This window comes from Haematobia irritans, chromosome 2 (genome assembly GCF_050003625.1).
Source record: "Haematobia irritans isolate KBUSLIRL chromosome 2, ASM5000362v1, whole genome shotgun sequence".
NCBI classification, from domain to species: domain Eukaryota; kingdom Metazoa; phylum Arthropoda; class Insecta; order Diptera; family Muscidae; genus Haematobia; species Haematobia irritans.
The window spans coordinates 98,905,492-98,918,308 of record NC_134398.1 but is presented as its reverse complement, the minus strand read 5'-3'; the positions used below and the strand labels follow the sequence as shown (position 1 = coordinate 98,918,308).

General features: G+C 31.4%; 1 protein-coding gene across 2 annotated transcripts in view; it reads right to left on the bottom strand.

The window, feature by feature from the left end:
* Nucleotides 1-1,571: 1,571 nt before the first annotated feature.
* Ptpa (Phosphotyrosyl phosphatase activator) overlaps nt 1,572-12,817 on the bottom strand; it is a 49,765-nt gene continuing 38,519 nt past the window's right edge. For both annotated transcript variants that reach the window (XM_075295679.1, XM_075295680.1), the window contains exon 6: nt 1,572-1,900. In XM_075295679.1, coding sequence (XP_075151794.1) covers nt 1,625-1,900 — 276 coding nt within the window. In that variant the 3' untranslated portion in view covers nt 1,572-1,624. The remainder of the gene's footprint in view (nt 1,901-12,817) is intronic.

The window sequence follows — 12,817 nt, the reverse complement described above, 5'->3', positions numbered from 1 at the left end:
CGTAGCCATTCAACCAGAAATGAGCCTCATCGCTGAACAAAATTTGTCGATAAAAAAGCGGATTTTCTGCCAACTTTTCTAGGGCCCATTCACTGAAAATTCGACGTTGTGGCAGATCGTTCGTCTATTCATGATGAAATGTCAAAGCATACTGAGCATCTTTCTCTTTGACACCATGTCTGAAATCCCACGTGATCTGTCAAATACTAATGCATGAAAATCCTAACCTCAAAAGAATCACCCTTTATAACAATAAAATATTCAACGTATTTTGTTTTGTTTCAATAGTGGTTTTAAGGTATTGTAAAATTATAATTCTAACCCTCCTAAAGCATTCTAGAAACAATTGGAAAGACGTATGAAATGTTGTTTTTCAGTGCTTTTGAACGGTTGTAAAAACCATCGATACACCGTATAACGATGTTATCATTTTGGGGTTGTCAAAGCGTTCGTTAAACCATCGGAAAAGCGTATAAAATATTGTTTTCATGACGCTTTGAAAACGTTGTTAAATACAATCGATACACCGTGGAATGATGTTATCATGGGGTTGTAACAACGCTTTTTCCCACCGTGTATCAACCGTTCACAACGCTTTTACAACGCTTTTCCGATGTTTTTTTCTGACTGGGTGGCTATGTTTTGTTCTGAAATTCACTGAAGTTCGCTAACGTGAACTCTCTTGGTTTATAATTAGTTCAGGTTACCGCTCGTGCACTGTAGTTACCTTTTTAAATTAAAAAAATATTTGAGTTTTTCAATCAACATCAATTAAATTTTTAATTGAATAAATTAAAAATTTAATTGAAATTTTTAAATAAAATCAATTAATTGTTTAATCAAATAATTTGTTTATGCCCAATTAAAATTGTAATTGATACTATCATTTTCGTGAATGAAGACATTTCAATTAAAAAGTTAATTGGATCAATTAACTCCTTGATTTTTTGTGTATATTTATAAAGCATAGTTTTCGGCGCCCAATGTAGCCAATGTAAAGAAGCTTTATTTGACAGAAACGAACCTTTAGTTGGTCACTGTGGAGTAATGGTTAGCATGCCCGCCTTGCATACAAAGGGTCGTGGGTTCAATCCCTGCTTCGGACAAACACCAAAAAAGAATTGTTTACATATATTTTTACATATATTCCAAAAATGTTCGGAAGGTTCCGAAAAGATGTTCGACATTACATACAACTATATATTAAATTTGTAATATGAAACTCAAAAAAAAAAATCTTATTAAAGCCTTAAAATCAAAAAGAACAGTACTTGATATAAACGAAATAGACAGTGTTTTTGGATAAAAAAATCTAGTGCAAAAACAAAAATTTTGTAACAAAATTTTTGTTTGGAAAGTTTGAAATCTTTGAAGAGATTCGAAAAAAGAAAAACGTTTTCGGTACACGTTTTCCAAACACGCTATTTTTCAACAACTTGTGGCATGTCTATTTGTTCCAAATTAAAATATATGTAGGGAAAGATAATTAATTAAAAATATTATAATTAAATTATGATATTTGGATGCTTAACATGATAAACATGATACAAACAGACTCATAATATAAACAGTTTGTATTAAAATACTTTTTTATTTTCAAAAACAAATTAATTTGTAGGATTATTTACGTAACATTCATCGTATGTTGAGCTTCCAATTCTGATTCTTGATGAGAAACCTTTCCTGTGACTGAGGTTGAATCAGTTTGTAGAGAATTCGACTGTAAAGGACCAGGAGCGCCAGCATCACGAACTCCTTCAGATATTTTCAAAGCTGACGGTTGAGCGGGTTGAAGGAATCCCAGACGGGCACTTGGTATAGTTGTGCCAGGTTTCACGGTGGTGAATGACATCAAACTTCCAAACAAAACGTGTTGTATTATGGGGAATTTCGACAATATCTAGGAAAGAAAAAAATCATAAGAAAGTAATAATCTTTTTGTCCTTGTCAAATTCATTATAAGTGAAGCACAATATATATATATATATATATATATATATATATATATATATATATATATATATATATATATATATATATATATATATATATATATATATATATATATATATATATATATATATATATATATATATATATATATATATATATATATATATATATATATATATATATATATATATATATATATATATATATATATATATATATATATATATATATATATATATATATATATATATATATATATATATATATATATATATATATATATATGTGTATCCGTTCCTGCTGTCCTTATTTCGGATATCACCATGTTCCTGATTCTCCTAGTTTCTGACCCATAATATCCTATATTCATCTCTTTCATCATACCCGTTATATTCTTGCCCTGTAACCACACATATATTATTCCTGCTATTCAAACTTTCCTGTCTCGTCTAATACAACACCCAGTCTCTTCCTGCTATCCTATTTTTCCGCAATGAATTTACTCCAGTATTGTCCCGATTCTTCTTATCAAATTGTTCCTGCCTTACTTACTGTGCTTTTTTTGTATCCAATTCTTAGTTCCAGTCCTGCCTATAAATCTCCTATTGTCCCTATAAATTCTAAAATAGGTTATATAGATATATTTTGTTTTATTATTAATGTATTGTAAACGTGCATCATACTTTTCATTTTACTGTAACCAGCTGCTAATTATGCTGTGTAAATAAATAAATTAAATTATCACAAATCCAATTATATACGATTATTCGTCATCTTAATCATTAGCGTAGCTAGACAATTTTCCTAGGAAGGCTATAGCCCCCCTGCTTAAAATTAATAGACTGAACTTATAAATTCACCCAGCAAAAAAATTTGGAAGTTCTTCCAAAGGCACAGCTTTAAAAGCACTTCCAAAAGATGTACTCCCAAAGATGTTCTTTATTTTAACTACTCGGGAAGTTCTTTTAATTCAGTTATTTATAACTCAATGTTTTCTTATTTTTAATTGGTAATTTTTTTTTGTTTTTTTTTCATAAAGTTTAAAAACAGAGTAGCATTAGAAAAATGGTACAAATTATTGAAATTTTGTCGAAAAAAATTTTAAATCCATTCAAAAAATATTGCGAATTTTTCAAAATATTTTATTTCAAACGTTTTAGACAAGCGTTAGAATGCATTAAAAATCATAAAAAATTATAAAATTTATTTTTTTGTCAAAATATGACAACATTTTTTAATTCACATCCAAAACACTGATTCGAATCATAGAGCAAGTGATGCAAATTCAGTGCAACGACTGTTGAAATGGTGGACATCCGTTCTATGACAAGCCCATGTTAAATTCATCGCTTCTGCGCCAATTTTGCACTAGTTCCGGATCTAAAAACAACATTTTCACAACTTTTTTGGCGACGCTTTTTTACTGGGCAATTAATGTTTTGTTTTATAAAAATGAATAAAAAACAGACATCAACATAAGTAGACAATTCATTTTTATTAAAGTAACTAAAAGTAGTTCCACACTTTTTCCCAGCAAAAAACTTGAGAGTTGTTCTAAGCTTTAAAAGCACTTCCAAAAATGTCCTCACAAAGAAGTTAATTATTTTAACTACACAGGTTAATTTTTGTTTTTGTTTTTTTTTTCAAATAGGTTAAAAAGAATTAGCACCGGGAAAGGAAAGAGACCTCCCACGACAGACTAGGGTAGTTTTAGCCCAGTTAAGATCAGGCAAGTGCAGCCGCCTCAATTCCTATTTATCAGTGATTGATAGCAGCGTAGCTGACGTATGTCCAATTTGCAACCAAGGGCCACACGACACGCGTCATCTTTTCTTTTGCCCAGCTAAACCTACCCGACTTACCGCCAGATCACTCTGGACGCACCCCACATTAGTCGCAGAGTTCCTCGATCTGGCCACAAGCTGAAGTACTAAAGCGTATAACATAAAAATGGACGCACGCTCCGAAAACTAAAAATTATTTTGCTTTTGCAGAGAAGAAGTGGAAGACATACAAATATGGTATGCCAATGGGAAACCCATTGTCTCCAACGATCGCCGACATAGTTTTGGATACTATGTTGGCAGAAACTATCAAAGAACTTAGAACATTACAATAAAATTAATAACTAAATATGTGGACTACTTATTTGCGGTAATTAAAAAAGAAAATGAAGATGTAATACTTGCAACATTCAACAAATACCACAACAAACGTAAATTTACAATAGAAAAAGAAACCAACAACTGCTTGCCTTATTTGGACGTAAATCTACATAGAAATAACGACAATATGTCCACAGAATGGTACACAAAATCAATAGCTTCCGGAAGAATAATAAATTTTCATTCTACCCAACCTTTTAAACAAAAGATAAATACTGCAATGATCCTAGTCCAAAAATCAATAAAATTAAGTGATCCATAATTTCAGACAGCCAATTTAAAAAAGGTAGAAAATATTCTTCTTAAAAACTCATTCCCACAATATATTATAAATAGTTTAATTAAGAAGTCTACAACACAAACACAAAAATCCCAAAATAATACGGATGATAACAAAACACTTGGCAACACCATTAAATATTATAGCATTTCATATATCCCAAAGCTAACAGAAACAACAATGCTAAAAGAAATAGTAGAAGACCAACAAACAAGATTCGCTCACAAACCCAACAAAACATTATGTACAATATTCACCCAAACCAAAACAAAAATAGAGAAAACACAACAAAGCAATGTTGTATATGAAACCAAGTGCATAGGCAATGATGAACAACCATGCAACAAATACTATGTGGGGACAACCATAGACCTTTTAATACATAGATGAGCCATGGGTGTCAAACTATATTTGACAGTTCCGAAGATTAAGAATAAACGAGAAAAATAAGAGCACGCTTACAATCTCTTTCGTTTTCCTTTTTGTAGTTTGCCAATTTTACACAAAATTAGAAGTTTATGCAACAGAGGATTTATAAATAAATTATAATATAATAAAAGTTCCTATTTGAACAAAAAATTGTGACCAAAATCGCGAAAATACGAAATTTAATTTTGAGTAGCATTGCTCTTTACGAACAACACAAAAGCAAATGCACGAAAATTAATGTTTGGGACTGACTCTTTACGAAAAAATCAAAACGAAATGTCAGAAAATTAATTTTTGGAACTGACATATTTTTTTTAAAGAGAATAGTGGATCATCTATGTATTAAAAGGTCTATGGGGACAACTAAACGTAGCTTAGCGACAAGTGTAACAGTACATGAAGCAGACATAAGAAAAGGCAGACATACAACAGCTTTAGCACAACACTGCATTGAGTTGGGACATAAAGCAGACTTTGAGAGCGTCAAAATCTTAGACAAAGAGAGAAAGGAGAATAAACGTTATACTCTAGAGAGTCTAAGAATACAACAAAGAGTTCAATGTGCAATAAACAGAAAAGAAGACAAAGATAACACTAATGCTGCCTACACATTAGCTATTATTTAGTTTACGTTCAATCTTCTATGATCGTAGTCATTAGGAAAAACATCTGTGATATTTTAATTTAGTACTGGAATTATTTTTGAAATTATTTTAAATATTTGTTTAATGTCGTGGTGTTCCTGTGCCGTCGCTTTTTATAATTTAAAATTAACTTTAAAAAATATGACAAACGACTAAATGCAAGTTTAGAGTTTAGCTTAAGATACGCGACATAGAAGTAATTGTATGTTTTTTTTCTGTTTACAATATGGTTGCCAGATTTCAATATAAAAAAATTCATCCCAGAAGAAGTTGGAAATCACCAACGAAACGTCGGATGTAAATATGAAATAAAGTCTTTTTATTTGCATATTGAGAGACCTTGAAAGCCAATTTTAGAACAGATCTAAAAATAACCAAAAAATAAAGAAGAAGAAGGTCGTACCAAAAATGTAACAACAAAAATATATTTTAGTTTTTGGGTGTACGAGAAACAGAAATTAAAAAATTCGCGCGAAAAAGTTATTTTTGGGTCTGGGAGTGGTGCAAAAATGGCGGAGAAGCGATGACTGTAATTTGAACTTGTCATAGGACGGATGTCCACAATTTCAACAGCAGTTACACTGAATTTGCAACCCTTTTTATGGTGTGATCCGAATTCAGTGTTTTTTTTATATTTTCCCGAATAAATAATGTTTATAATTTTTAATTCATTCCAATGGTTGTCTGAAAGGTTGGCCCTGGAATATTTTCAAAAATTATCGATTTCTCTAGAATGGATTTAGCATTTTTTCCGGCAAAATTTGAACAAATTGTATCATTTTATTAATTCTTTTTAACCTATTTGAAAAAAAAAAAACAAAAACAAAAATTAACCTGTGTAGTTAAAATAATTAACTTCTTTGTGAGGACATTTTTGGAAGTGCTTTTAAAGCTTAGAACAACTCTCAAGTTTTTTGCTGGGAAAAAGTGTGGAACTACTTTTAGTTGCTTTATAATGAATTGTCTACTTATGTTGATGTGTGTTTTTTATTAATTTTTATAAAACAAAACATTAATTGCCCAGTAAAAAAGCGTCGCCAAAAAAGTTGTGAAAATGTTGTTTTTAGATCCGGAAATAGTGCAAAATTGGCGCAGAAGCGATGAATTTAACATGGGCTTGTCATAGAACGGATGTCCACCATTCCAACAGTCGTTGCACTGAATTTGCATCACTTCTTACTCTATGATTCGAATTCAGTGTTTTAGATGTGAATTAAAAAATGTTGTCATATTTTGACAAATAAATAAATTTTATAATTTTTTATGATTTTTAATGCATACTAACGCTTGTCTAAAACGTTTGAATTAAAATATTTTGAAAAATTCGCAATATTTTTTGAATGGATTTAAAATTTTTTTCGACAAAATTTCAATAATTTGTACCATTTTTCTAATGCTACCCTGTTTTTAAACTTTATGAAAAAAAAAAAACAAAACAAAAATTTACCCATTAAAAAAAAGGAAACATTGAGTTATAAATAACTGAATTAAAAGAACTTCCCGTGTAGTTAAAATAAAGAACATCTTTGGGAGTACATCTTTTGGAAGTGCTTTTAAAGTTGTGCCTTTGGAAGAACATTGAGTTATAAATAACTGAATTAAAAGAACTTCCCGTGTAGTTAAAATAAAGAACATCTTTGGGAGTACATCTTTTGGAAGTGCTTTTAAAGTTGTGCCTTTGGAAGAACTTCCAAATTTTTTTGCTGGGTGAATTTATAAGTTCAGTCTATTAATTTTAAGCTAGGGGGGCTATAGCCTTCCTAGGAAAATTGTCTAGCTACGCTAATGACTAATAATCGTATATAATTGGATCTGTGATAATTTAATTTATTTATTTACACAGCATAATTAGCAGCTGGTTACAGTAAAATGAAAAGTATGATGCACGTTTACAATACATTAATAATAAAACAAAATATATCTATATAACCTATTTTAGAATTTATAGGGACAATAGAAGATTTATAGGCAGGACTGGAACTAAGAATTGGATACAAAAAAAGCACAGTAAGTAAGGCAGGAACAATTTGATAACAAGAATCGGGACAATACTGGAGTAAATTCATTGTGGAAAAATAGGATACCAGGAACAGAATGGGTGTTGTATTAGACGAGACAGGAAAGTTTGAATAGCAGGAATAATATATGTGTGGTTAAAGGCCAAGAATATAACGGGTATGATGAAAGAGATGAATATAGGGAATTATGGGTCAGGAACTAGGAGAATCAGGAACATGGTGATATCCGAAATAAGGACAGCAGGAACGGATACAGGAAATGACGGTAAAGGACAGGAAAATAATAGCTATGATGAAAGGAAGGAATTTAGGCAATTAAGTTAAGAGGTTCAAAATATCGATGCAAAAAAGCCAAATTTTCAAAAATATTTTACAATGAACCTTTTGCGCCAGAAAAGTATAAACCATTGAAAAAAAACGTCGAGTTTCTCTTCATGGTCGTATAGATGATACTCCAACGTAAATAATAAGACCAACTAGAAGAAAAACAACCGAAAAATGACAAAGTTATAAGCAATTGAGTGAACACTGTTAACTTTTTCTAATTGTAAACAACAAACAGCTGTTAAATACTCAAATCGACGAAATCTCGATATTTTGCCAGTCCGAACACTTGAGATTTGTAAAGAGATTTTAGTTTTAAATAGCAAAATGTCGTGCGAAAGTATTATTATAAGAAACTTTTTTTATGTGTCGGCAACATTGAATATTCCTTTTCAACCCAGCAAGCAGTGAAAATGTTCTTTATGGGTCCGGAAGCGGTGCAAAATTGACACAGAAACGATGCATTTAACATGGGCTTGTCATAGGACGGATGTCCATAATTTCAACAGACGTTGCACTGGATTCGCAACACTTCTTAAGGTGTGATTCGAGTTTAGTGTTTTGGATGTGAATTAGAAGTTTGTAATATTTTGCCAAATAAATAATTTTTATTATTATTAATGTATTCTAACGCTTGTCTGAAACGTTTGCCCTCAAATATTTTAAAAAATTCGCAATTTTTCTAATTTGAACCGTTTTATTAATTCTTGCGCTGTTTATATCCCATTTGAAACAAAAAAAATAATTATCCTTTTAAAATATGAAAAGAAGAGTTATAAAAATTAAATTAAAAGAAATTCCTGAGTAGTTAAAATAAAGAACATCTTTGGGAGATCATTTAAGAAGTGCTTTTAAAGCTGTGCCTTTAGAAATACTTCCAATTTCTTTTCTTGGAAATGCATATCTACTGTTGCATTTCTATTTATTTTTGGGTTGTGTTCGGTGTTTATTATACGTGCTAAATATGTACGCAAATCAGAAAAGGAATACATTACCACTGAACATAAATTAAATTACTCCAAAAGATTGGAGTTATTAAATTTTTCTTTTTACTTTTTTTAATACAAATATTTTAAACCTACACACAAAAAATTATCACCAAATATTTTTCAATTAAACACTTAATTGAATTTGGAAACGGATTCAATTAATATGTTAATTGATTCAATTAATTATTTAATCAAATCCGAATAAAAACCAATTAAAAAATGATTGATATTTGTTACGTTTCCAATTAATTGATTCAATCAATTTGTTAATCAATTCGGAAATAATTTTCAATTACAAACGTGATTGAAATTTTATCCGTTTCCAATTACACATGTTCCAATTGATCCAATCACCTTTGTGATTGAAATTGAATAATTTTGAGCAATGGAAAGAGCGAAAAGAGAACAAGAGAATGGGTATTTATTCAACAATGTATAATGGAGAGATCAGTCTGTGGAAGTAACTCGTAACGAACGGTTGGGTTTTTGCTTTTCGCGTAAATTGAAAAACATGATTGGCGACATTCTGTCTGCTGCATTCAAAATGTGTGCATAAATATTTTGAACGCAACAACAAATCATAGCAAAGGGTTGAAATAAATAAAGTGTGCAACAACAAATGGCCACGTGGTAAAGGTTTGAAAAAATATATGAGAGAACGCATTTGAAATTACCTGTGTTTGTGTTTTGTGGTATTGTAAAAATGGAAAACAATCTACGTTTATTTAAGGTAAGAAATTGTGAAATGTGAATACCGTTTTCCATTGAAGCCTGTTTACATTAAACGGACTAAAATAATATATTTTTTATTCATTTCTTTTATTGACCAATTTTATTTCGTGAAATTGACCAATCAATCCCATCAACTCCATCATTTTATCAAATATATAACAAACCTCTGCAACGAATACACAAGCGAATACTTCAAGCACACGCCACACAATTCGAGTAGTAACTTCAGTGTCCATTTCTCAAACGAGTGAAATAGAAACCTTGCACATTGTGAACCAAAACAAATAGAACCCAGTAAAGCAAGCACCCAACAATGTTTTGAAGTATTCAAATGTAATCGGAATACCAAATCCATTCGTTTTATAATTTCCATTTCTGTGTAGATGAAGTTATTTCGTTTTCTCAACTATAAGAGTATGCTACACACACCATTCCTATTTTGTTTATTGTTGGCACATACAATAAAAAGCACAGACCCGCTCACAGCCTGCATCAGCGTTGCCACTACGAAATTTTATTTTGGGACCAAAATTTTTCCAAAATCGGACCAAAATTCCCTCCAGCGGACCACATTTCCAATTTTGAAGAAACATGCTTTAAAAAATATTTTATTGTTGTAACATACATAGTGCTTTTATTAAAAAAGTATAGTAAATCAGAAAGGACTGATATGATTTAGTGATTGACATCAAATCGACTTTTCAACTTCAAAAGGTTGAATTTTAAAGTCAATTTTAAATGACATCAACGCGAAATTTTAATGGATTTTCTATGGTTGAAATATTATCTAATCCCGCACTGAAAAAAAGCTTTCACGGCTCCAAAGATTTTGTCTTTACGCTAATGATTTTGGTATTGATTCCGAGCTACACTCAAAAAAAGTCAACTCTCTATTTCACTAAAGCCAATTTAACATTAGTTAAATTAACTAAAAACAGGACAAAATATACACAAGTTAAGCATTAAGATTTACTAAATTCGTGTTTCTCACAACATAGTTCATTATTTATTTTTATACCCTCCACCATAGGATGGGGGTATATTAACTTTGTCATTCCGTTTGTAACACATCGAAATATTGCTCTAAGACCCCATAAAGTATATATATTCCGGGTCGTGGTGAAATTCTGAGTTGATCTAAGCATGTCCGTCCGTCCGTCTGTTGAAATCACGCTAACTTCCGAACGAAACAAGCTATCGACTTGAAACTTGGCACAAGTAGTTGTTATTGATGTAGGTCGTATGGTATTGGAAATGGACCATATCGGTAAACTTTTACGTTTAGCGCCCATATAAACGGAGCCTCTAAGAGAAGCATATTTCATCCGATTTGACTGAAATTTGGTACATGGTGTTGGTATATAGCCTCTAACAACCATGCAAAAATTGGTCCACATCGGTCCATAGTTATATATAGCCCCCATATAAACCGAACCCCAGATTTGGCTTGCGTAGCCTCTAAGAGAAGCAAATTTCATCGGATCCGGCTGTAATTCGGTACATGGTTTTGGTATGGGGTCTCTAACAACCATGCAAAAATTGGTCCACATCGGTCCATAGTTATATATAGGCCCCGTATAAACCGATCCCCAGATTTGGCTTGCGGATACTCAAAGAGAAGCAAATTTCATCCGATCCCGGCTGAAATTTGGTACATGATGTTGATATATGGTCTCTAACATTCATGCAAAAATTGGTCCACATCGGTTCATAATTATATATAGCCCCATATAAACCGATCCCAAGATTTGGCTTGCAGAGCCTCTAAGAGAAGCAAATTTTATCCGATCCGGTTGAAATTTGGAACATGGTGTTAGTATATGATCTCTAACAACCGTGCCAGAATTGGTCCATAATTATATATAGCCCCCATATAGAGCCTTCTCCAGATTTGACCTCCGGAGCCTCTTGGAGGAGCAAAATTCATCCGATCTGGTTCAAATGTGGAACATGGTGTTAGTGTATGGTCACTAGCAACCATACCAAAATTGGTCATATCGATCTATAGTTATATATAGCCAATCCCCAATACCACAAAAATTGGTCCATATCGGTTCATAATCATGGTTGCCACTCGAGCCAAAAATAATCTACCGAAATTTTATTTTTATAGAAAATTTTATCAAAATTTTATTTCTATAGAAAATTTTGTCAAAATGTTATTTCTATAGACAATATTTTCAAAATTTTATTTCTATGGAAAATTTTGTTAAAATTTTATTTCTATAGAAAATTTTGTTATGATTGAAATGGACCAAAATGGGCCTAATTTCGTTTGGTCCGACCATCGGACCAAATTTAAAAATTAGAAATCTTTTGGACCAATTTTGGTCCGATCGGACCAAAACGGCAACGCTGGCCTGCATTCATTGACTTTTGCCAATCAACTGATCGACGATTGGGTTTGTCTTTTGTTTGATAGTAACTTCGTGCTTCATACGAAGTTTCGTCGTTGCTAAAGCAAAGTATTCTATCTTCACTAAAAATGTTTTGATTTACTCGCATCGTGACGATTACTTCAAACCCAAAATATTGAAAAGAACTGTAAAAAGATTCCTTTTGAATGTGATGGCTCTGCAATGCTTGACACTGTAATCGCTTTACAGTGGTTTTGTTTTATTCATTAATCGAAGTATTCGAAGCCTATTCGAAGTATCGATTACTTCGAATAGGCTTGTGCAGGCCTTTGATATATAAGAATATGTTTGCAATAAAAAAAAGTGGGTACCGATTGATCTTTTAAAATTATAAATTTTTTTCACTCCTAGTTTTCTTAAAACCAAGAGCGGTATGGGTTTGTTGGAAGATTCACCTTGAAGTTGCCAAGTGGCGTTGGCATTAAATTGCATTTTTGTTTTACCTGCCTTTTTCAGTTTGAACCCAAGTAGAGAGCAGTATATCTGATATATAAACTAGTGAGCTGAATTATGTAATGGTAAAAAAGTTCTTTCTTTAGGATGTAAAAATATGAAAAATATCCGAAAATATTAAAAATATTTATTTTCCATTTATATTTTTGCCTATTTCCAGAATTTGCAAAGTATCATCAATATAATACCAAATATTACATTGCTTTCCCATTATTTTTGTATTTGATTGGTTCAAATTTTAATAGACGATTTCAATGTGTGGAAATTTTGGAAAGGAATTGTTACTAAAATTAAATTACCGAGCTCCTTAATAAACCTTTTTATGCTAAAAGACTACAACTGCAAAAGAAGATTATAAATCTGCAATCTGGAACTAAGAATTGAACTTGATATTCTATGCAGGTAATGTTTAA